This window comes from Dendropsophus ebraccatus, chromosome 6 (assembly GCF_027789765.1).
Source record: "Dendropsophus ebraccatus isolate aDenEbr1 chromosome 6, aDenEbr1.pat, whole genome shotgun sequence".
In the NCBI taxonomy this organism is placed as follows: Eukaryota; Metazoa; Chordata; class Amphibia; order Anura; family Hylidae; genus Dendropsophus; species Dendropsophus ebraccatus.
The window spans coordinates 109,623,488-109,649,679 of record NC_091459.1 but is presented as its reverse complement, the minus strand read 5'-3'; the positions used below and the strand labels follow the sequence as shown (position 1 = coordinate 109,649,679).

At 43.1% G+C, this 26,192-nt stretch overlaps 2 protein-coding genes across 5 annotated transcripts; one reads left to right on the top strand and one right to left on the bottom strand.

The window, feature by feature from the left end:
- Positions 1 to 1,093: 1,093 nt before the first annotated feature.
- CEP19 (centrosomal protein 19) lies at positions 1,094 to 4,553 on the bottom strand. 3 transcript variants are annotated; one of them, XM_069975628.1, is made up of 3 exons: positions 4,312 to 4,553; positions 2,235 to 2,402; positions 1,094 to 1,588 (listed from the first exon to the last, which is right to left on the bottom strand). In XM_069975628.1, the coding sequence occupies exons 2-3, from the start codon at positions 2,362 to 2,364 to the stop codon at positions 1,227 to 1,229; spliced, it is 492 nt and encodes a 163-aa protein (XP_069831729.1). In that variant the 5' UTR covers positions 2,365 to 2,402; positions 4,312 to 4,553; the 3' UTR covers positions 1,094 to 1,226. The 3 variants fall into 3 exon arrangements, with proteins under 3 accessions (XP_069831729.1, XP_069831732.1, XP_069831730.1); XM_069975631.1 differs by lacking the exon at positions 4,312 to 4,553 and adding an exon at positions 4,180 to 4,203; XM_069975629.1 differs by lacking the exon at positions 4,312 to 4,553 and adding an exon at positions 2,764 to 2,992.
- PIGX (phosphatidylinositol glycan anchor biosynthesis class X) lies at positions 4,346 to 16,794 on the top strand. Of its 2 annotated transcripts, none has more exons than XM_069975626.1 (7): positions 4,346 to 4,604; positions 6,350 to 6,428; positions 7,999 to 8,062; positions 9,490 to 9,631; positions 10,826 to 11,036; positions 13,511 to 13,611; positions 16,563 to 16,794. In XM_069975626.1, exons 2-7 carry the CDS (start codon positions 6,356 to 6,358, stop codon positions 16,704 to 16,706), a joined length of 735 nt encoding a protein of 244 aa, XP_069831727.1. In that variant the 5' UTR covers positions 4,346 to 4,604; positions 6,350 to 6,355; the 3' UTR covers positions 16,707 to 16,794. The 2 variants fall into 2 exon arrangements, with proteins under 2 accessions (XP_069831727.1, XP_069831728.1); XM_069975627.1 differs by lacking the exon at positions 4,346 to 4,604 and adding an exon at positions 4,614 to 4,862.
- Positions 16,795 to 26,192: the final 9,398 nt, after the last annotated feature.

Sequence of the window (26,192 nt, the reverse complement as noted above, 5' to 3'; positions counted from 1 at the left end):
GCTCATTTATTGAACCTTCACAATGATCAATTGTGCGGCTTATTAAATTTATCACTGTCAGCCTCATATCACCTGTTCACACACGTGCGGCCGACAACGATAGTTTCTATGGCTTCACAAAAGATCCAATCAGCCGAGGGACAAGCTGTTGCTTGTTTGTTGGCGGCTTGCTGACCCTTTTAGGGTATGTGCACACTGAGGAAAAGGCAAGGAATTGAAGAGGAAAGTTTTCTGCTTGAAATTTCTCACCTATTCAGCTCTGGCAGAATTAAAGCGGAATTTAAGCCCCATTGACTTCTATAGGATTTCTTTAGCGAAATCTGCCCAATGAATTGACAGATCTGCGGCAGAAAATTCTTCTGTGTGAATACAGTGGAAATCCCATTAAACACAATGGGAAATTGCTCTGTTCATATTTTATTTCGAGCAGATTCCTCAGAGTGCACATACCCTTAGGGCCTATTACGGGGTCAGACTACGGACCAAACTTATTGGTAAACAAGCTTGCAGATCGATGCTGGTTTACTGGACCTATTAGACGGCCCAATAATCGGGCAGTAAGGGCTGCATGGACATCATTAGCAATGTCCATGTAGCCTTTGCCCAAACACCTAATACCTTACCTCTCCCCGATCCTGGTCTTCTCTCCTGTGCTCCGCAGCTTCCCTCTCAACCAATCACAGGCCGTGACGGTCCCAGCCTGTAAATGGCTTAGCGGCCTGTCAGCTGACAGCAGACGCAGCAGCTGCCGAGACCGGGAAGCTGCGGAGCACAGGAGAGATGACCTGGAGCACTGACAGGTAAGGTAACAAGTGTTTGGGGCGAACGTCAGCCTTCAGCCACGCATCACTATTACACGTAGCGATGCGCGGTCAGCACCTGATAATTTTAGGTCCAAACCTAAATCAACGATCAGCGTTTCATCTGCTAATTGTTGTCTCTATTATACGGAGCGATAATTCTGGAGCCGTGTAATAAGGTCCTTACATAGCTCGATTATGGGGAAGATGCATTCCAAGGAGCGCTTACTTCCCTGATAACTGGCCTTCAGTTTCTGATCAGATTACTAGTGTATAGACTGTAGTCTTAAAAGTTGTGAATTTTGCCATGTACTGTAATAAAGTAAGATATGATGCATGGTGCTAAAAATATAGACATATCTGATATTTCTTGTAAAGAAGTGTAGTGTCATTTCACATATCAGTCCATAGTGTTCCTGTCGGTGGTCAGAAACCCTCCTCAGACTCTTCATCCCAGCCACAGCTTTCTACAACCCCATCCTGAGGAAAATCCACTTCGACATTGTACTCAAAGTCCGGGTCATTTTTTTTCTTTCTGTTCTTTTCAAAAAGTTCATCCATGATGCTCTTCCTCTTAGCAAGTTCCTTGTCATCCAGTTTGTTCAGGTCCTCCTCTGGATCAATGGTTTCTTCCTTACGGATGAGATCAAGGCTAACATCTAGACTCTCACCTTTCAGATGTCCTTTAAGTAATTTATATAATCTTTCCAGCTGTTTTAGAGAGACGCCCTCCAGATATTGTCTGTGCCGGGGGTTGTTTTTAAGTTGCTCAGCTGCTCGGCTGCAATCTGTGGAAAATGCATATTGATAACACTGGATCCTCAGTACTACAGAACTTACAGGCTAACGCACCAGAAATGCACTTTTTTTCATTATCACTAAAGAAACACTTATTATAATGAAGAACAGTGTGTGCTCAATATATGGCATCTAACTATTTTACACGGACAAATACAGAACTGTTTTTTGTTTTTTGCAATAGAGAAGATAACTCTTTACTGCCACCTATAGGTAGATGAAAAGCAAGAAAACTTTTACCAATGTATTGTTTAGGAGATCAAATAGGAAAAAAAAACTGCCCCTCTAGTGCCACCTACAGGCAAATTCACTATTTATATACAAAAAATTCTATAGGGTACTAAAAAATCTGTATCTATGTAACATACAAAAGATGTAAAATACAGTGATGTTAGCTAATTAGTTGAGCGGCCCCATAAGGTATACTTGGAATAAATGGGGCTAAAAATTGCACCAGCAATGGCCCGTGCACCATTTCTATTCTTGGTCTAGAAGGGAACAATATTCTGATAGCATATGTACCCAGGTCTCCCCTGGCAGGAGCCAATGGCCATTGGTGTGATCATCGGGGAATGTGCTTTGTCAGAACCTAATAAAGCTACATCATCCCAAATAAAATGTATATACATATGTTACCTGAGAATTTAGAAAAGTTCCTGATAGGCATAATGCGTTGTCTGGATTTCCCTTCTTCTGTCTTCTCATATACTAAGATAATGGCAGGTGGCTCAAACCGTACACCACATTTTATAGCCTTGTAATTCATATTATCCAACCAGAATTATATCACTGACACGTTACCACCTTGAAGAGACAAAAAAATAAGTTATTAAACTCAGGTACATTCTAACAATAAATCACAGATGTTGGCAGCGCACAGATATGGCACCGCAGAGTTCTGATGCGGGCACATCCGTGCGCGCCCGCATCAGAACTCCTCACAGCACACAATAGGGCGTACGGCTGCAGCCGCTCACTCCATTGTGTGTACTGACAGGGTTTTCTGCGGCCGCTATTCACTGCATAGCAGCCGCAGAAAAACTGACATGTCAGTTTTCTATGGCGCTGATAGGGATCCCGGACGGAATGGATACCAACGTGTATACACTCCGTCCGGGATTCCTTCAGCCTGCAGCACTACGTAAGTGATTTCCAAGGAACTTACGTAGTGTAAACATAGCCAAAAGCTGCGGCTTTTAGGCTGTAGTGTGTTACGTGTATGAGGGAATCACACATGTAGGACATCCGTGTCTGTCAGCATAGTTAAGGAGAAGAAAGGAGATGCCACAACGACCATAATAGAGGGAAAATTAGTAGACCGACAGGTAGTACAGGCAGCAGCTTCCTGAATGCACCGAAGACATATCTGGCATGTACTAATGTACTAATGGGAGATACCTCATGGGAAAAGTCTGGAACTAGGAGCAAGTTGCAAACTGCATATCAGGGGGTCTAAAAATGAGTGAAGGAATGAAGACTGCAAGGTGACCCCTTTTTTTCCCCATATCATACCTCCCAAGTGTCTCTCTTTGCCCCTTCCATGTCCCTCTTTGTGACCTAGAAATTAGATTACCATTAATAAATCTTTTATGTCGGTATAGAAAGTGCCCGGTTTCTTATTGCATAATGGACCCAAACTTGCATATTATTCTATCATGTGGTGCAAGTTGGAGCCTAAAATTGTTATATTCAGATGAATCATGTGACATTTTGGCCCCATGTGACGTTTTGGGGACATGATCCGTACCACAAAAAAAACCCAAAAAACTATTAACATTGTGCATCCGCGTCACCTATATGACAGTGGGTGCCTACAATGCGGACAGTTACTGAAACACAGTCGTAATCCAGTCCACATTTGTGGGTCCCCAATTACAGACAGCGTTACTGATGTGTGAATGAGACCTAAGGATGCAGTCACACATACAGGATCTGCTGCAGATATAAATGTAACTAAATGCATGCATCAATCCTGTAGGTGTGAATGCATCCTTGAATTAAAAAGTATAGAAATGTCTGTAAAGTTTTCCTGTGACCCACAAGTGTCCAAAAAGTTGGGAGTTACGTCCCAGATCCCAGGTTGTAGATGCCCAGTGACTGGTATTGCTACAGCACATCCAGCACCAGTAGACGGCATAGGGCAGCTTCATCCTGCAGGATCTATCATTATACCTCCCAGGTTTTGGTTTTTTTACATTTCCATCTCCCAGATATTTTATATAATATTGCAAGATTCACCTGATATAACAATTCTTAGGATCCAAACTATGTGGGGTCCAAGTTGGGGTCTAATATACATGAATAAACCAGACACATACTTTGTGGAGCAATGGAAAATTGTGAATCTATTTCCCTTGTTGCAAAGAGGGACAAAAGTAGGGATTGTCCCTGCAAAAGCTGGGAGGTTTGTGTGTGGAGTATGGAGGACAGGTGGACAATGTCTGGAGCCTCTGCTGTGATTGGATTAGATTACTAAGCAAACATACAGAGTCACTGATTAGGAATAAAAGGTCTAGTGGTGACAGAGGACTACAAGTCCCAGAAATCCCAACATACTGACAAAGAATAACAAGGCTTGCACCTCGCATATGTCCTATCTACACTATGGTGCCCCAGCTAACTACAACTCCCATCATGCCGTGCGGTGTATCAGTAATGTCACCGCATTCTACCACAATGCCACTTATTTGGATCGGAACACTGTATCACTCACCTGCAGCAGCGGAGGGAAGGCGTTACCCCGGCAACCAACCGACGAGTCCCCTCAGTCGGGCTGCCCTGGCTGCCTGATGGAATAAATACGCGCTTTACGACCGTAAACCAGAATTATGAGGATTCCCTGTTAGCGGATAATAAAACGTTTACACCCGGACTGATTTACAATTACGTATTGGGAAATATCCCATGTATATATCAAGCAGGCATTTTGTTTGGCGCCAATGTCGGGTCCTGTAGAAGGACCCCCGTGGAACGCGGAAGTGACTGCAGGATGAGCAGAAAGCAGGAGTAGGTGACATGTTATTCTATTCTAGAGTTTCACAGTCTGTACAGGAAATGTCATGATGGGAGTCGTAGTTGTGTAAGAGCTGGAGATCAGCAGGTTGGGGAACACAGCGTATGCAGTAGGAGCTATGGGGTATTGAGATTCTCAATGGAGCTAGCTATAGCATCCAGCTGTTGCAAAACTACAACTCCCATCGTGCCTGGACAGCCATGCCTGTGCAATAGTAATAACAGCAGTGGGCAGGAAAGAAAGCTAAGGGGGTAAGTATGCAAATGACTAATCAGGGAGATGCATGATGGGAAATTTAGTTTCCTATCTTAGTTATAGATTTGGCTTTTAGATAAAATTGTGACTCAGGAATGCCAGCAGCTAGAAAGACAGGAGATGGTTCAAAATAGTCAGGTGACTTGGTGAGTAAGAGCAGCTAGCATTTTATTTTTTCACTCTTAGGTGGATAACCCCTTTAAGGCTTGTGGCCATAATACTGATGCATACATTTGTCTATGAAATGCCTGTATGAAACTGTCCTAAAACAGTCTTGGAGATGGTACCTGTCTCTGATCACACAGTACAGTAAAATGATCAGATTAAAGGGCAAATCCAGTGAAAATGTTTTCCTTTCAAATCAACTTGAGTAAGAAAGTGCCAGAGATTTATAATTTACTTGTATTAAAAAATCTCAAGTCTTCCAGTACTTATCAGCTGCTGTATGTCATAGACATGGACATAGATACATAGGACATACAGCAGCTTAGGCTACGTTCACATCAGCGTTTTTCTTTTTTTCTAACGGATCCGTCCATATTAATTAAACGGATGAGCAGACTGATGCAAACTGATTGCAAAATGTAAATTTTTTTTAATGGTCCGTTTGTATTTTGGCTTAAAAAAACTGACTTTTGTACATCAGTTTGCATCAGTCAGCATCCGTTTTTCTATCAGTTTATTTTTCTTCCTTGGTTTCTTGCTGCTTCTGCGCATGCTCAGTGCATAAACGGATGAAAACAAACGGATGTGAACGGAAATACCTTCCATTTTAGATCTGTCCTCATTGACTACAATGTAAAAAAAAACGGAAGTGCACTTTCCGTTCGTGATCCGTTTTTTGAAACGGAATAAAAATTACTGCAAACACTATTTTTTCCTCCGTTCAAAAAAAACGGATCTTGAACGGATTGCATGCAAACGGAGCACAATTAGGGCAAACAGAGCACACTAAAATATCATGGGAGTCTATGGGGATTTTAACGGATCCGCCAGTTTCCGGTTTGCTTACTCCAAAACGGAAAAGGTAGACGGAATGGTGCCGGATGGTCAAACGCTGATGTGAACGAACCCTTATAAGTACTGAAAGACTTGAGATTGTTAAATTGCGACCATCCACTCAATTTCAACAGTGTGTGAACATAGCCTTTCTGTGTTTTCAATCTACTCCTGGTTTTGGTTGCAGAATACTGAGCAAAAATACTGTGTGGGAACATAGCCTAAACATGTACCCTGCTTACAAGTCATACTGTATGCGTCTGATTTTCCAAATCTTTATGTGACTCCTCCATGCTGAGAATTGGTGGTGAACTACACCTAGGACCATCAGTAGCTGCACTGTATTAGGAGATGTGCCATTTCGGACATATATCACTCACTGCTCCATGCTTGGTGGTAAATGTGCCACAATGTGATTTGGTGGAAATTGAAATGACTTCCATTATTGGTTAATGCTAAAAACCTTTTTCTTTTGTTTTTACAGACTGACATGTCGAAATCCGCAGATGCCTTGATATTAAATCTAATAGTGACTCTTTCCTTCTGTTGCGGTATTAGTAGAGGTAAACCTAATGTGATGTTACACTGCTGGAGCCCTTTAAAGGTTTTGTGACATTGACTATGAAAATGATAGATTTTTTTCTTAATTAAAGGGGACCTCTCATCATTATCTTGCTGCCCGAATCACAGGCAGCATTGAACAGGGGCAGGCTCCCTTATTGCCACTAGTGCTGCAGCATTGCACAGAAATCACCATTTTAAAACCAGCTGGGAATGGAGTAAGAAGTCACCCGGTTTCTTTTTCAGATCTTTCCCTATACACAAATAGGTTTTATGAATTCTCTAAAGGGCCACAATGTTTCAACATTTATCATACATGGCTGTAATAAGGAAGCCTGCCCCTTTCTCATGCTGCTTGGGGTTCGGACAGAAAGAAACTAATAGGATCCCATTATGTACTAGCAGTAGTACATTTCCATATAACCTGTTTGTATGGATCAGTGGATACATTGCTGGCCCCTGTATCATACCTGCATCCGGTATCCTAAAGTGTACCTATTTTTTAATAGTACAGGCTATTTTAAGAAACTTTGTAATTGGGTTTATTAGCCAAAAAATGCATTTTTATCATGAGAAAGCAATTTGAAGCTCTCCCCCCTGTCTTCATGTTTTTTTATGGAGAGGGAAGGGGTGGAGGGAGATGAGGCCGCAAAACAGGACAACAAAGAGTTAATTTACAGCTACATCACTGGCTATCTTCTCTTATGTCAGCACTGAACTCTCTGAATAGCGGCTTTCACAAAGCTCCCTCTGTGTAATTCTTTGTTCTCTGCTCTCTGCTGCCGCTTAATCTCCTTCCCCCCTCCCCTCTCCATAGAACAGACAGGGACTCGTCTGATGCAACAAGACATGATTTCCTGGAAAAAAGGCTTTTTGAATGCAGATAATGGCATATTTGCTTAAAGAGGATGTACAATCAGGTACATTCTCTTTAATTTGACCCACCGATAGATGAGCGCCGTCACAGGCAGCTAGTGCCGAGGTCCATTTTTCGATCCGCGGCCTGGTTCCCTTGTACAGCGCCGTTTTATCCATGGGTACCAGGCCGGTGCTCAAGCACGGGAGGTAGGCTGGCCCGCCCCCTATGACGCGGCTCCTTTAGAATCCATGGAGCCGCGCCATAGAGGGGCGGGCCGGCTGGCCTCCAGTGCTTGAGCACTGGCCGAGTACCCATGGATAGAACGGCGCCGTACACGGAAACCGGGCCGCGGATCGAAAAACGGCGCTGTTCTATCAGTGGGTCAAATTAAAGGGGATGCACCTGATGGTACATCCTCTTTAATAAACCCAATTACAACGTTTCTTAAAATCGACTGGACTATTGATTTTTGCAAAAAAAATTATAAATAAATATGACTGTGACACTTTAACCTCCTCTAAAAGCAATACTTCCAGCAAAGAAAACCTTTGTAAGGTTCTGTTCACATCTGCCATCCATGCTATGATGGTTCTGTTGCACAGTGGGCACCAGCAGTATCCAGTTGATCCCACTGCCTTACAATACATACTTTGTTTAGTTTGCTGTCATGTTTTTGTATCTTTCCTTTAATCTTTTAAAATCTTTATTTTCAGCTGCAGAAACGTTCTGTCCCACACTAACTGTTAGGAGAGAGATCTTGAAAAATGGATTTCACAGGTACAGATAAATTGAAAGCTTTCTTATGTTATTTGTAGTTTGCTTTACTGTTTGAATATGGAGAAACTCTTTTTCCTCAAATCGAACCTTTGGATTGGGGTAACACATTGTGAAGCGGTGAACCAGTAAATACTTGCATTCCATGTAAAAGAACGATTCTGGATGTGTCATACACATATAAAGAAAAGCAAGTCTGGCACTACTGACTCTGCTTGAGTGGACGTGGATATGAATCATAAGGTCCTATTACACAAAGCGATTATCGGCCGTATTTGGCAGCAGACCGCTGCTATTTCCTATGGGATCTGAAGATCGTCTGGGGGCCCCACCCGCAGCTCCCCGCGGCAACCCCGCACTTACCCGTTTGCTGGCAGTGAGTGGGGAACAAGGAGCAAGCAAGAGCTGACCTGACAGGTCGGCGCTGACTTGCTCCTGCTGATTGCCCTGTGTAATAGGGACTATAAAGACACCACTAGTAATGTGGCTGGGGCTCTACATTTATACAAGCTGTAGATACAATGTCCCAGTAGAGAAAGAAATGTGGTACTCGCTATTTTTATTTGCAAAATCCCCAAAAATTCTTATTCCATCCAAAGATAAAACCCGTTACACAGGTCTATGAGAGGATGCTGGAGCGCTTGTGGCAGCAACGACCTTTGTGCATTGGCACTTCATCCGACTGCATGGCCACAAATGAAGTGCTTAGACACAAAGCGTCCGTCGCTGCCACACATGCTCCAGTGTCCTCTCATAGACCTGTGTAACCGGTTTTATCTTTAGATGGAATAAGGATTTTTGGGGATTTTGCAACTGAAAATGGTGAGTGCCACATTTCTCTATTAGGACGTTGAATTCTGCTTGTGTTGTGCCATTTCCTTATTACTCCTCTAGGAGTATGAATAAATGCATGGCCCTGTATCCACTGAGCAAGAACGTCCTGCCGCAAAATCGAGCCGTGCTCATTGTGCTGCTTTGAGTGAAGGAGAGGGTGAGCTCTCCTCCGCTCTCTGCTCAAAGAAATGACAGCTCACTTCTTTGAGCAGAGAGGGGAGGAGGCAGACGCGCGCACCCACTCCTTCACTCAAAGCAGCACACTGAGCACGGCAGGATTCTTCCGCCGCGGAATTCCAACGTTGAATGGGACCAATGTGTGTATAAACTATCACTTTAGGATTGTGACATCTCAGAATATATTGTCCCTGTGGGAATGCTCTATCTGCATTTTCTACGCTTTGTGACGTAATAAGGTGACATCATGTGTATGACATCATGGTGACAGTGACATCCTGTGTATTTTCAGGGGTGTAAGTGTATGAAGTGCACCTGGGAACTTATGCCTTGTACCTCAGTTCTTTGCAACACTAGCAGATACCTGTGCTGTATGTGATGTGTTTTACAGAACTGTAGTTTACACCTCTTTGTTTTAGGGATCTGGTAACCAAAGTAGAAGTTCATGGTTATGCCAAGCAGACAGACAGCTGTCGTGTATTGCTGCAGGAGACTATCCCAGCCGGGCTATTTCTGGATCCCTATCAGCTTTCCTCTCTGAGACAGCACAATATAACAGAGGTGAGATCCTGTAATATCTAGAGATGAGCGAACCTCGGGCATGCTCGAGTCCATCCGAACCCGAACTTTCGGCATTTGATTAGTGGTGGCTGCTGAAGTTGGATAAAGCCCTAAGGCTATGTGGAAAAACATGGATATAGTCATTGGTTGTATCCATGTTTTCCAGACAACCTTAGAGCTTTATCCAAGTTCAGCAGCTCCAGCTAATCAAATGCGAACGTTCATCTCATCTCGGTTCGCTCATCTCTAGTAATATCCCATCACAGCCTTCTTGTCAGGTATCCAAGAGGGAAAACTAATCTGCCAGCAGAATACGCAGTATAATAAAACAAGAACATATTACTCCCGGATAAGTCTCCTATGGCTCCAGAGCCGATGGGGGAGATTTATCAAACATGGTGTAAAGTGAAACTGGCTCAGTTGCCCCTAGCAACCAATCAGATTCCACCTTTCATTTTCCAAAGAGTCTGTGAGGAATAAAAGGTGGAATCTGATTGGTTGCTAGGGGCAACTGAGCCAGTTTCACTTTACACCACGTTTGATAAATCTCCCTAGATGTGTCTGATCTGTAAGCAGTCATGACATGTAATCACTAAGGCCACGTTCCCACTGAGCAAAACTAGCGGAATTCCGCGGCGGAATTGTCCGCCGCGGAATGCCGTTAGCCTCCCGCTCATAATGGGAGTCTATGGGAGGTGCGCGCTCATGCTCTATCCGCACTGAAGAATGAACATGTTCATTCTTCAGCGCGGACAGGGCAGGAGAGCGCGCCACCCATAGACTCCCATTATGAGCTGGAGGCTAACGGCATTCCGCGGCGGACAATTCCGCTAGTTTTGCTCAGTGGGAACGAGGCCTAATGGTGAACCAATCTGTTATGGTGATACCAGTATGGCACATTACTGTGTGGCCAGTGATTGTGTATAGCAGTCATGTCAATCTTATAACATGTCATGGAACCATCACCATTGGATTGACAGAGAATATAACAGATGAGTAATGTATTTTATTTTTTTTTTTATGACATAGTCTACTGCCAGTTGTTGGACCCCCATTAACTGGACATTGGTTGGCTTGTCCCAGCTTTATGCCACCTATATATTTCCTGAGCAACTTCTTTAATATTTGATATGCTGATTTATATAGTTATGATTAAAAAAAAAAGTTTTAGTATCATTGTTTTTTTTTCTTAAGGTTCTTTTGCTAAATCCAGTGGATTTAGAAGCTCCTGAGTATCTGTCCGCAGAATCTATTGTGCTGGTGTATACAAGACCAGGCCAGTCATGTGAGGATTGTTTCATCTCCTCGCTGCCAATCCATGCTAGATACCACCGCCCATCAGCTCAAGTCACTGAAGTGTCCATTGTTCTTCACAAGCCTCAACTGCTCGTTCACTGCAGCAAAGGTATATTCACTACAAAAGCCCTAGCGTAGTTTTAACAATCTAACACAAAGACACTCATGTGGTACAACGGCCATGTGCAGTATTTATTGCTACCTAGATGATCATTTTCTAGTCTGCAAGTTACAGAAATAACCTATGTAATAGAAATCCAGAAGAGAAGAAGACACTGATTGCAAGTATAGGTTGTTTTGATGTTAACAAAATTGTGGTTGGCTGTGTTATTCTGTATGTCATAAATGCAGTGTGAACCCAGACATAGGGCCCTATTATGTGGCTGAATCAGCCGATTATCGCTTTGTGTAATAGGGCCTTTAGTTGGCAGCACATTCCCCCTCGTAAGCAGCGTATGGGTCCTATTACACGGGCCGACTACGGCCCAATTTATTTTTACGTTTACTGGACCTATTAGACTGCTTGATAATCGGGCAGTAAGGTCTGCATGGACATTGTTAGTGATGTCCATGCAGCCCTTGCCCAAACACCTGATACCTTACCTCTCCCCACTCCCGGTCTTCTCTCCTGTGCTTCACAACTTCCCGGTCCCGCTGGCAGCAACGTCTGAGCAGCCTGTCAGCTGACAGGCCACTCAGATGCTGCAGCTGCCGGGACCGGGAAGCTGAGGAGCACAGCAGAGAAGACTGGGAGAGGTAAGGTATCAGGTGTTGGGACAATCATTAGCCATCGGCTGTGCGTCACTATTACATGCAGCCATGCACGCCCATCAATTGTAGGGCCAAACCTAAATTAACGATCAGCCGATGATCGTTTCATTGGATAATTGTTGTTTCTATTACATGGAGCGATAATCCGTTTCGGCCAATTATCAATCTGTGTAATAGGGCCCCATGTGTTGCCACCAACAATGGAAGTAAATGGCCACAATATCTTGCACATTTCTTCACTCCCAATAATTAATAAGTGCTGACTGACTGACAGTTATCTGCCTGTTCACACATGGCGTTTAATCAGCAATATTTTGCAGCAAATTGCGCAATTTACAGAAAAATAGGCTATGTGTGTTAACATAGCCCAAATGGACCCTTACTGTCCATGACTGGCTGAGGCATTAGAAGGGTGTGGCTTAGGGCCCCAATTACAGTGGGCGATTATAGGCAAACAGGGTCAACACAGAAAAATAGTCATCATCCTTCAAACGCACGGCTTCCTGTAATAGGGAATGTACAATCAATGACTGATTGCAGCAAAGGGACACTTAAATGATTAGTGATTATTCATTCACTTTTTCATGCATATTCATTTCGGCTGCAGTTAAAGGGAATTTGTCAGCTGTAATTTACTTCCCAAGCTGCTGACTGTTACATAGCCGTTAAGTCAGACAGACACCTGGTACCCTTCATATATCCAGCTGTGCTTCCAGGATGTGTAAAATTTATTTTATTCTCTGGTACAAAGAGTTATAGATTGTCCCAAGCAGGATCAGGGGGGAATAAGGTGGTGTTCCTACTTGCTGCATTTCAGGATCTCAGGAAAACCTCTTTGACTCTTTGTACTATAAAATAAAAGTATTTTCTGTGTTATGGAAGCACAGCTGGATATATGAAAGGTACCAGGTGTCTCCTTCACCTAACAGCTATCTAACAGTGTCAGCAGTTTCGGACATGATGTGCAGCTGACAGATTCCCTTTAACTGCTTCCCACCAGATGTATCTTTATATTTAACCCTTTGGATTGTCATTTGGGTTTTCAGAAGATTGCAACGGTTACTTGTATTATTCTTTAGTGTGCTTTTTTTTAAATTTAGCAGTATAGCAATCTAGTCTGTATTAGGACTTTAAAGGACCATTTTTAGACTTAGTTAATTTCAGTACTTTCAGAAGTACATTAAAGGGAACCAATTGTGCTGATATGGTTCTCTGCAGCACAGTATAGAGTTACTGTGCAGCCTGCAGAGCACACTGGCCACAGCTGCAGCAGTAGCTTTATATAGGTGAAAACAAATTTTTATTACTCTGAGTGAGGCCGGGAGACGGGCAGCAACTAGTCATCTGAGTGGGGAGCCGTCTGTGACTAGTCACGGCTCTCTCCTTGTCAGCGTGCAGTGCGGGGATGACTGACAGGCAGAGAGGCCTCCAACAGGTCTCTCTGCCTGTCAATCGTCTTCACACTGCACGCTGACAGGCAAAGAGCTGTAACTAGTCACGGGCGGCTCCCCATCCAGATAACGAATTGCCGCCCTTCTCCCGGGCTCATGTGACATAAAACTCTTTTTTTTTCACCTTTATAAAGCTACTGCTGCAGCCGCGACTGGTATGCTCCGTCAGCTGCACAGTAGCTCTATACTGTGCTGCAGGGAACCATGTCTGCACAGTCATGCTGATTGGTCCTCTTTAATGTTTACCTCCAGTGCATACACGTGAGAGAAATCATGTAACACAGGTTTCATTTCTGACAGTGTTCTTCCTTAGTGCTTTTATTTGTTCTATCTAACTTCTTTATTTTGATTCCAAGTGTAGACTTTCTTTTAAGAAGTTGCTCAGATTACCCTATAGTTGAAGCTCCTTGTGGACCTACTGATGACGTACAATGCCAGTGGATGGATATCCCTTACACTGAGGTGTGTGCTCCATCCCTTACATCTTCTTTTGCTGCATAATCTGTGGTATTCCCAAAATAACAGTAGACACAAATAAGGGACAGATTTCTCGGCTGCTTTCTAGTTTAGAGTATGAATGGTTCACTATAATGTTAATCCTCTTGTTAACATGTTTTCTATAGAATTTGTATATATCTGTGCTGTCAACTCCTAGATCACACTAGGTACATACTTACCTAGTGTGCTGCTGCTGTGATTCAGCATCCTGTTCTTCAGCTCTCTCGTCCAGCCACTATCTTTTCAGGCCCGTCTCCTTCAGCTGTCAATCATTCTGGAGGAGGCGCCGGTCTGAAGATACAGCGACTGGCTGGGAGAGCTGGAGAGCAGGATGCTAAATCACAGCATCAGCTCACTAGGTAAGTATGTACTGCTGTGTGATCTAGAAACTGACAGCATAGATATATACATATTCTATAGAAAACATGTTAACAAGAGCATATTAGCCATCGGATTAACATTACAGTGAACCACTCATACTCTAAACTAGAAAGCATGTCAGAGCAATGATATATCTATAATGTGAGTATGAATATACGGCGTAATTTAATGTCTTATGTCAGAAAGTAGATAACCCCTGTATCTACAATGTTACATGTATGTAAGGCTGCCGTGTAACTAAAAGGGAACATTGCAAATTGGTTATATTGATTGGACCTATAAACCTATAATTAATATCCCTATCATGAAGGTTGTGGTGTGGTAACAACTCAACCTGATAATGCAGATGGGATTGTGGGTATATTACGAGTGCACTACTTGGTTAGCACCTCTGTACCGGATAAATTTGTGTGAAGTGGTAGGCTCTCTAGTAGTCACCCTTTGTGTAAAACTAGTAGTGCAACTAGTGGTGAATACATTAATGTGCTACTATACTATGCTAAACTCTCAGGATATATCCTAGCCTCAATCCCTGGCTTTTGGAGCATTTACCAACACTCCCAACATCTCATCTATGGGAGGAACGCCCAACAGAGGTGGAATTACCTGGCTGCAGTGAGCCTCCACTGCTCAAGCGTCGCTGTGCAAACTGCAGGTGGAAGCATCCATCAGTGTTCATATACGAGCAGGGAAGCCACAGCCTATCTCACGTATCCTCTGCATCTATGGCTGTAGACTTCAAGAACAATACAGGACTGGTGAGAGGTGGACTTCCACCAACATACTTTTTCTCCACTTAATGTATTACAAACAGCACAAATAACGGAGAATTATTTAATGAATTTTTTATGAATTTTCAATGAATGATCAACTATCCAACATCCCATTTAATATGCAGTAGATGCTGAAATCCCTGCTGCCAGCACAGTATTTAAACAATTGGCGGCTTGCAAGGGCCCTGCAAAGCCGCCAACGGACAACAATTATATCTATATTTATATATACAGTATTCACCACAAGACTTTCTACGTTAATAACATATTTTATTTTTTCATAATTTTTTATTTTTCATGTTTTTTAACAATTTATAACACTTAAGTTTATTGCTATATACTCCTTGTCAATGTGCAATGTGCATATAATCTATTTTTAACTTTGTTTTATTCATTTTTTCTACACAAGTAAAGTATATAAATGTTAAATTAATCATACTTAGGGTATAAACCCACACACCATATATGCAGCGTATTTACTGCTGCGATACGCAGCAAACTTGCAGCAAACTCGCAGCAAAATCGCAGCAGATTAGATCTAAATAACTGAACACAGCATCAAATCTGTACCAACAAATCTGCTGCGTATTTGTTGCATATCTGCTGCATATACGGTGTGTGGGTTTATACCCTTAATGTAGTTCTTTTACACAAAGAGTGATAACTAGAGAGCCTAGCATTTAAATCAGCACAAAAGTGTCCTCTGGGAGCTTTATCGCTAAGCAGCTGCATGCAAGCCTTACATCACCAAGCACAATGGCAAGTATTGGATTGAGAAGTGTAAACCTTCCGCCACTGGACTCTGGCATCTGATGAATGGGTCTGGGTTTGGAGAATGTTACCTGCCTGACTGCATTGTGCCAGCTGTAATGTCTGGGGGAGGGAGGGGTAATTCTGTGTGGCTGTTTTTCAGGGATTGGCTTCCTAACTTCAGTGAAGGGAAATTTTAAAGGTAAACTCTGTTATATCTATATAGCACACGGACGCTGAGAATAAAGGGCATTTTCTTACCTTCATCCTTAGTGCCGTTTTCACAAAATCTTCAGTGGCAGTTCCTGACACAGACAGAGGTGGCAGCAGAGAGCATTGTGTCAGACTAGAAAGAAACCACCACTTCCTGTAGAGCACAGGTGTCAAACTCAGGCCCTCCAGCTGCTACAAAACTACTATTCCCATCATGCCTGGACAGCCAAAGCTAAATTTTAGTTTTGCAACATCTGGAGGGCCTGAGTTTGACATCCCTGCTGTAGAGCATACAGCTGTAGCTCTCATTCCGCATCTCAGAGGTGGAGGGATGTGATATCCACCGTGTCTCCGATGTTGCAGTTTTCACCCACACGTGCTGATTGGGGCTTAGACCGACCCCTCCCTGTCTCAGACTGTAAAAAAAATTCAGCGCTTGGGAGAAGAAGGCTTTAGCCAACTTCTGCTCCCCGGACAACCCCTTTAAATCAATGACCGAGTGATAGTTTCACCATAAATCAGTATGGCTGAACTCCTTCTTACTTCTTTAAGTAAATAAGCTATACACTTTAGTTACTGCTGGCCTATGTGGTAAGATTATTGCCAGTCAGAGAGGTTGTCCTGGATGAGATAAGAGTCCTTGATCAGGTCCATTATAGCAGCTCACTCATACGCCAGACAGATTCATGTATAGTTCTGGTTCTGTTAGAATACATACAGGTTTGTTTCTATGTATGTATAGATTGGGGTTATGATAATTGTGTACATAAGAATAATGATGCTTTTCTCCCTTTACAGGTTGATGAGAAACTTGCGCTCCAGGTGCCAGTGGGCATAACACACCATGGTCCAGCAGTGTGTGCCATTACTGTAGCCGTCACCCTCTTCTGCACTGGATTGATACTCACATCAGTGTCCAAGCACAGGAAGGTTTACAGATAGCACGTAACATTCTCCGCTAGATGATGTCATTGGAAATTGTCGTTTTGTCATAGACTTTATATCACAAATTAAGTTAGTCTGTGTCCCTCGTTTTTTTTTTTTTTTTTTATAAAAAAAATAAAAATGTAGCAATCCACTGAATTTTTTTCATCAGCTCTATGCATGCTGTCTGCAGATACAACTCTATTCAGGGTGACAGTCCACTCATAATAGTACTAACATCAGAAAATTCAAAATTTTACTTGTGAGCTGACAAGTTCTTCTAAGCCTCATTTCTTAAATGGTCACTGTCATAGCCTATGTCACAGGTGTCCATATCAGGCCCTCCAGCTGTTACAAAACAACAATTCCCATCATGTCTGGAGAGCTTAAAGTGTCACTGTTGTTTAATTTTTTTTTGTAGAAATCAATAGTACAGGCGATTTAAAAAAAACTTTGTAATTGGGTTTATTAGCCGAAAAATGCATTTTTATCATGAAAAAGCAGTTTGAAGCTCTTCCCCCTGTTTTCATTGTTCTCTATAGAGAGGGGAAGGGTGGAGGGAGATGAGGCACCAAAACAGGACAACAAAGAGTTAATTTACAGCTACATCACCGGGCTATCTCCTCTGAAGTCAGCACTGACCTCTCTGACCTCTGAATACCGGCTTTCATACAGTTCCCGCTGTGTAATCCTTTGTTCTTTACTCTCTGCTGGTGTCTAATCTTCCTCCTCCCCCTCCCCTCTCCATAGAACAGACAGGGCCCGACTGTGTAAAAGAGTCGAGGTTTCCTGATAATGAGCAGTGAATGAGAGAGGAGGGAGGGGGTGACCTGGGGAAAGTCTTTATTAAAGCAGATAATTGCATATTTGCCTATTAAACCTAATTACAAAGTTTCTTAAAATCGCCTGTACTATTGATTTCTGGAGAAAAAGAAAAAAAAAACCACAGTAAAAATTTAACCTCTTAAGGAGGGGCCAATTTTCATTTTTGCGTTTTAATTTTTTCCTCCTTGTGTTTAAAAGCCAAAGCACTTGCACCTAGAAACCCACATGAGCCCTTATTTTTTGCGTCACTAATTGTACTTTGCAATGACAGAATGGCCAGAAATGGCTCCTTATCCCCCCCCCCCCAAAAAAAAAAAACAGCTCTAAAGTCCTGGGATCTCCTATGTGCAGGAGAGAGTGAAAGCTTGAGCTGAGCACCTACAATCTGTGCCATACTGGCTGCTGAATATAATCCAGACTGTTCCTGATGGATAAAGCAAGACTTCTTTTTCATCTCTCACCACCCATAAGGTTAGGGCAGCTGCCCCTTATGTAACTACCAATGTACCTACTGCTGTTCATCCATAGAGCTACAGTATAATCTCCCCTTCCTAAAAGGGTACTCCGGAAAAAAAAGTTTTAAAATAACTGGTGTAAGAAAAGTATACAGATTTCTAATTAAAAAAACTAACAAAAAGTCTTCCAGTCTGACACTGCTCTCTGCTGCCTCCTCTGTCCATGACAGGAACTGTCCAGCGCAGTAGAAAATCCCCATATAAAACTTCTGCTTTTTACAGTTCCTGACACTGACAGAGGTTTCAAACTGATAAGGATATAACACTTCATGCAGGACATAAAGCAGCTGATATGTACTAGAAGACTGGAGATGTTTTATTTGAAGAAATTTACAAATCTTATATAATATAATATAACTTTTCAACTCCACTTAATTCAAAAACATTTTTTTGCTGGAGTACCCCTTAAAGGGGTAGTTCACCCAAAATTTTTTCTTTCAAATCAACTGCTGCCATGAAGTGCCAGAGATTTGTAATTTACTTCTATTAAAAAATCTCAAGCCTTCCAGTACTTATCAGCTGCTGTATGCCCAACAGGAAGTTGTATTATTTCCAGTCTAGAGAGCAGGAGAGTTTTTCTATGGGGATTTGCTCCTGCTTTGGACAGTTCCTGACATGGACAGAGGAGGCAACAGAGAGCACTGGGTCAGACAGGAAAGAAAACACCACTTCCTGCTGGACACACAGCAGCTGATAAGTACTGGAAGACTTAAGATTTTTTAATAGAAGTGAATTACAAATCTCTGGCACTTTATGGCACCAGTTGATTTGAAAGAATTTTTTTTTGGGTGGACTACCCCTTTAAGGACAGAGCCTGAAATGGCCCTAAGGACCGGACCAATTGTCACTTTTGCACTTTTGTTTTTTCCTCCTCGCCTTCTAAGACCCATAACTCTTTTATTTTTCCACCTACAGGGTCATTTGAGGGCTCTTATTTCAGGAGCAGGTGTACTTTGTAATGGCATCTTTCTATCTGCCATAAAATGAATGACAGAACCCCCAAAATATAATTTATAGGGGGGAATTTGGGTAAAAATTGTGATTCTGTAAATTTTGGGGGGGGAGGGGGGGCTCATGTTTAGGTAATGCACTTTACAGTAAAACTGGCATTTTTTTCTTTATTCTATAGGTCGGTCTGAACACAGCAATATGCAGGTTTACTAGGTTTTGTAATGTTTTACTTTTTTTTATTAGCAGTAAAACTTTTTTCTGCAAATAGGTATATTTAAAATGGCCCTATTGTAACTCTTATAGCGCTTTTATTTTTTCACTTATGAGGTCGTATGGGGGTATCATTTTTTGCGCCATGATCTCTAGTTTTTATTAGTAATATTTTTTTTCTAGCTCAAACATATTGATTACTTCTTATTAATTTTTTATACATAAAATGTAATTTAAAAAAAAGCAATCCCTGCGTTTGTTTTTTTTTAAACTCAGTTTTATTAAAGTGTAAAACATGTTACAGGGTAAGACCAATAATGTTGACAGAACATAAGATAGGATCATAATGTGGTCCCACAAAGTTAAATAAATCAAGGATATTGGCCAGTATAGACAATTTAACAAAAGCAGTGTAACTATTGCTGCTAAAACAAAGCAAATAGATCGGAAACAAGGCAAATTAAAGTACAAAAGAGGGTATGGAGTCACCATTCGTACGCAGCATCTTAAGTAGAGATGAGCGAACCAGGTTCTGGTTCGAGTCGATCCGAACCCGATCGTTCGTTATTTTATTAGCAGTGGCTGCTGAACTTGGATAAAGCTCTAAGGTTGTTTGGAAAAACATGGATACAGCCAATGACTATATCCTTGATTTCTACATAGCCTTAGGGGTTTATCCAACTTCAGCAGCCACCGCTAATCAAATGCGTTCGGATCGACTCGAGCATGCTCCAGGTTCACTCATCTCTAATCTTAAGCAGATGGCTAGTCATCGGGAGATTGTAGTGAGAGGTGAACTAACCATTGGTTACATATTTTGTAATATTTAGTAGGGCACTTTTTGTGAAGATACAGCGTTCATAAGATACTACAACATTTATTTACCGCTTTTTGTTCACGCCCTTCATCGTTCAGGAAGATTACGCAGGCTGGGGTATATAATATGTTAATAAGCTTTATTATTTTTATGTGTTTTATGTATAAAATGAAAATCACTGGAATTTCCACCTAAATATTTGGTGGACAAAGGTGTACTACATGTACAACAAAACACGCTATCACTGAAAACATGTAGATCTAAAAAATAATAAACTTTATTGGATATGCATTAAAAACGTGGTCCACAATAAGTCATAAATATAAATTAATCAATAAATCCCAACCAATATTAAAGCAATAATTCATTAAAGCAATAATTCATACTGTGTATCACTGGTCGTGAGATGACACTTCTTACCCCTATCAACAAATGTACATATCTTACATAAAATCGGGTGGCCCCTATCTGCCACCTCAGTCTCTACGCGTTTCTCCCCTCCGGGATCATCAGGAGACAGAACAAAAGTAAGTAAACAGAAATGGGGTCAAAATTCCACTACTCCAACATGTCCCTCTGGACAATAATATACAGAAAGTGGAGGGGCACTGAAACATAAATACTTCACTCTGTGGTGTCAAAAGCATACACAATATAATCAAGTGAAGAGTGTCATAATAGACCAACAGTGCAGAAATAAAACCAGGCTCGCAGAGAGCCACTTACGATCCCCCCGACCAGATATGTGGTCTCGTGTAATGGTGCCGGGCACCATTACACGAGACCACATATCTGGTCGGGGGGATCGTAAGTGGCTCTCTGCGAGCCTGGTTTTATTTCTGCACTGTTGGTCTATTATGACACTCTTCACTTGATTATATTGTGTATGCTTTTGACACCACAGAGTGAAGTATTTATGTTTCAGTGCCCCTCCACTTTCTGTATATTATTGTCCAGAGGGACATGTTGGAGTAGTGGAATTTTGACCCCATTTCTGTTTACTTACTTTTGTTCTGTCTCCTGATGATCCCGGAGGGGAGAAACGCGTAGAGACTGAGGTGGCAGATAGGGGCCACCCGATTTTATGTAAGATATGTACATTTGTTGATAGGGGTAAGAAGTGTCATCTCACGACCAGTGATACACAGTATGAATTATTGCTTTAATGAATTATTGCTTTAATATTGGTTGGGATTTATTGATTAATTTATATTTATGACTTATTGTGGACCACGTTTTTAATGCATATCCAATAAAGTTTATTATTTTTTAGATCTACATGTTTATGTATAAAATGGTAAGGGGGGGGGTGATTTTAGACTTTTATTGAGGGAGGGGCTTTGAGACATTTTTTAAAACTTTTATTGATTTTTTTTATTACACTTTTTAAGTCCTTTTAGGGGACTTTTACTTTAATACATTAGATTTCATACACTGAGCACTGCTATGCCATAGCATAGCAGGGATCAGTGTTAACTGTGATCTTCTGATAGAGCCTGGCTGTGGCCTGTGGCAGGCTCTATCAGCAGACTGAAGATCTGACTGCACGGAGGAAGGTAAGGGACCTCCGTCAGTCAGGCCATGTTATCGGGACCCCCGCAGACACGCTGTGGGGGTCCTGATCTGTAACAGCAGGAGATACTTACACTTAAACTCCATCCCTCTGCCATCATCCTCTCCAGCAGCCACAGCCCGCACAGCTTTGGGAGTCAGGTCGTGACATCACCATGTTATCCAGGAAGTGAAGCCTTGATGCAGTAGTAAGAGCAGGGAAAGAAGCACTTAATAAGCATTTCCTGTAATAAGTGTATATTGGGGATTTGTATAACTATTGGGGGGCAATACAATACTTTAATAAAATTTTTCGCCAGACTTCTCCTTTAAGCGTTGCAGCAGTTAGGTGTTTAGTGAATCCCTTTCCTTTGTTGCTGCTCTTTCTTTTTTAGATTTGCTTACAAGGCTCAACCTTGTGAGAATACAAAAATCAAATTTTCACCACTTTGAATAACAAAACCAAGCAGGTTGTTAAAATAGTTTAGAGATGACAGGTACACTTTAATTCACATTAGTGAAAGTGTTCAGAATGATTTAACCCTCCCATGATGTAACAGCAGGTAAATGAGGAGGGGGCTTTCCTATAGAACATTTTAGTAAAGGCTTCTGTTCTCTCATGACGGGCTCTAATACTATGTTTGACAGTAAATTGGTGGGGGTAAGGATTAATAAATGCATATTCATAATATAGACCCGGTAGATCATGTGATTCTAGGCCAAAAGATCACCATAGCACCTTAACAACAAAGGGTTAGCAGGATACTCATTTAGAAGTCATTGAACCGAGTTGCCTACTCACAAAGGTGGTCAAAGAAGCCGAGGAGCGCTGTGGGGGCACCAGAGTGCTCTCTACTCAGAAGTGTTCTCCAATTGGTACCAGTCTCACCAAGTCCTCACGTCTGTTTCAGAAGACTGCAAGATGTCCACCTTCAGCTTCAGCATTCTCAGAATTTATTGAAATCAGTCTGGTCACAGTGTAACCTACAAGTATTTTGCTGCCATCAGATGAATGCCCTTATAAAAGAACTTTATTACAGGAGGTGATTTGTATGCAATGGATGAGGGGATATCAGATTGAGAGATGCATGATGCACTGTAGTGTTTATTAAGTCTAAAGGCTCTTCAGATTCATAATAGAGATGTATTTCCACCAGGACCCCGTGAATATGAGAAATATATAAAAATATAAAATCATAAAATATAAATCATATTAAAAAAAAACAAAAGTATATAGAGAATGGTGTACCCTGCTGTGCGTGGGGATAAGCTGTCTAAAGGCTTTTCAGCTTCATAATAGAGATGTATTTCCACGAGGACCCCATGAATATGAGAAACATATAAAAATATAAAATATAAATCATATTTAAAAAAAACAAAAGTGTATAGAGAGTGGTGTACCCCACTGTGGGTGGGGATGAGCTGCCTCCCAGACACAACTGCATGGAGGAGCTCTGTCAAATACTACTGCAAAGGAGCTTCAGTGCCTTTCTTTCTACCAATTGGTGGGGTCCCACCATTTTTATCTATCCATCTATCTATCTATCCAGCTCCACCGGCCCACCACTCTATTCATCTGGTGCTCTACAATGATGAGCCCCGACTCAATATTCCAGAACATACACTCACCGGCCACTTTATTAGGTACACCTGTCCAACTGCACGTTACCACTTAATTTCTAATCAGCCAATCACATGGCGGCAACTCAGTGCATTTAGGCATGTAGACATGGTCAAGACAATCTCCTGCAGTTCAAACCGAGCATCAGTATGGGGAAGAATGTGATTTGAGTGCCTTTGAACGTGGCATGGTTGTTGGTGCCAGAAGGGCTGGTCTGAGTATTTCAGAAACTGCTGATCTACTGGGATTTTCTCGCACAACCATCTCTAGGGTTTACAGAGAATGGTCCGAAAAAGAAAAAACATCCAGTGAGCGGCAGTTCTGTGGGCGGAAATGCCTTGTTGATGCCAAAGGTCAGAGGAGAATGGGCAGACTGGTTCGAGCTGATAGAAAGGCAACAGTGACTCAAATAGCCAACCGTTACAACCAAGGTAGGCAGAAGAGCATCTCTGAACTACTACAGCAGCAGAAGACCACACCGGGTGCCACTCCTTTCAGCTAAGAACAGGAAACTGAGGCTACAATTTGCACAAGCTCATCGAAATTGGACAGTAGAAGATTGGAAAAACGTTGCCTGGTCTGATGAGTCTCGATTTCTGCTGTGACATTCGGATGGTAGGGTCAGAATTTGGCGTCAACAACATGAAAGCATGGATCCATCCTGCCTTGTATCAACGGTTCAGGCTGGTGGTGTCATGGTGTGGGGAATATTTTCTTTGCACTCTTTGGGCCCCTTGGTACCAATTGAGCATCGTTGCAACGCCACAGCCTACCTGAGTATTGTTGCTGACCATGTCCATCCCTTTATGACCACAATGTACCCAACATCTGATGGCTACTTTCAGCAGGATAATGCGCCATGTCATAAAGCTAGAATCATCTCAGACTGGTTTCTTAAACATGACAATGAGTTCACTGTACTCAAATGGCCTCCACAGTCACCAGATCTCAATCCAATAGAGCATCTTTGGGATGTGGTGGAACGGGAGATTCGCATCATTGATGTGCAGCCGACAAATCTGCGGCAACTGTGTGATGCCATCATGTCAATATGGACCAAAATCTCTGAGGAATGCTTCCAGCACCTTGTTGAATCTATGCCACGAAGAATTGAGGCAGTTCTGAAGGCAAAAGGGGGTCCAACCCGTTACTAGCATGGTGTACCTAATAAAGTGGCCGGTGAGTGTATTTTCCAGTGCAAAGTGTCACAGAGTCTTTCCCAAGCTCCTGATCTTCTGAGGGCTGTAACGCCCCCCCCCCCCCCCCCTCCCATCCCTGACTACAGCTGACTCTCCATCAAGCATGTTGGGGGGGGGAGTTAGCAGGTATTGCAGCCTGCAGCAAATCAGGGGCTCGGGAAAGCCACATTGCACTAGAGAATAAAAGCATTTCTCAATGTCCTGGAAGCACAGCTGGATATATGAAAGGTACCAGGTGCCCCACTGACCTAACAGCTATCTTAAGGTTCCTGTGCACTTTATAGACTTTAGAGTTTCATCAGGCTCACGGCAGATTCGGCCGTCAGTCTAGAGCCGTGATGGCGAACCTATGACACGCGTGTCAGCACTGACAAGCGTAGCCATGTTCTCTGACACATGGCCACATACAGAGAATAATGCGGCCACATCCCGAGAAGGACTCCGGCATGCCCTGGTGGCACCGCAATAACAGTAGCCAGTGTCTGGCAGCGCTCCCAGGCCTGTCCCGTCCGACATACCCTGCCACATGTACCGCCCCGACTTTGTATGCTCCACGCTACCCGGCATGCTCCTGCACGTCTACACAAGCAGAGCACTCCCTTCTAAATAATGGACCGGACCAGATTGTTCTGCAAGTCAGTGACTAGGAATGGGGGGGGGGGGGGGGCAGGGGGACTGCGTTGTGTGTGCTGGTGAAGAGAAGTGGGCAGGGGGACTGGGGTGTGTGCTGGTGAAGGGATGGGGACAGTGGGACTGGGGGTGTATGCTGGTGAAGGGATGGGGACAGGGGACTGGGTGTATGCTGGTGAAGGGATGGGGACAGGGGGACTGGGGGTGTATGCTGGTGAAGGGATGAGGGGAAAGGGGGACTGGGTGTATGCTGGTGAAGGAAGGGGGACTGGGGGTGTATGCTGGTGAAGGGATGAGGGGAAAGGGGGTGTATGCTGGTGAAGGCATGGGGACAGGGGGACTGGGGGTGTATGCTGGTGAAGGGATGGGGACGGGGGACGGAGGACTGGAGGTGTATGCTGGTAAAGGGATGGGGACAGGCGGACTGGGGGTGTATGCTGGTGAAGGGATGGGGACGGGGGACTGGAGGTGTATGCTGGTGAAGGGATGGGGACAGGGGGACACTAAAAAAATGGATGCACTTTGATCCATTTTTTTAATAATGGAAGTCTATGGAAAGACGGATCCAAAGGGGGATGCACACAAATCCATAAACAGACAGCAAAACCACAGAGGTGCAGTGTGACCCCGGCCTTAGAGGTGCAGTGTGACACCAGCCTTAGAGGTGCAGTGTGAGCCCAGCCTTAGAGGTGCAGTGTGACCCCGGCCTTAGAGGTGCAGTGTGACGCCAGCCTTAGAGGGGCAGTGTGACCCCGGCCTTAAAGGGGCAGTGTGACCCCAGCCTTGGAGGTGCAGTGTGACCCCGGCCTTAGAGGTGCAGTGTGACCCCGACCTTAGAGGTGCAGTGTGACCCCAGCCTTAGAGGTGCAGTGTGACCCCGGCCTTAGAGGTGCAGTGTGACCCCGGCCTTAGAGGTGCAGTGTGACCCCGACCTTAGAGGTGCAGTGTGAACCCAGCCTTAGAGGTGCAGTGTGACCCCAGCCTTAGAGGTGCAGTGTGGCGCCAGCCTGATGCTGCGTTTACACGAAACGATTATTGTTCGAATTTGCACAATAACGATTGAATTTGAACAGTAATCATACGTGTAAACGCAGCGAACTATCAAATGACAACAAGAAATCGTTCATTTTGATCTTACAACATGTTCTTAAATCGTCGTCCGCAAAAAATTCGCAGATCGTTCCG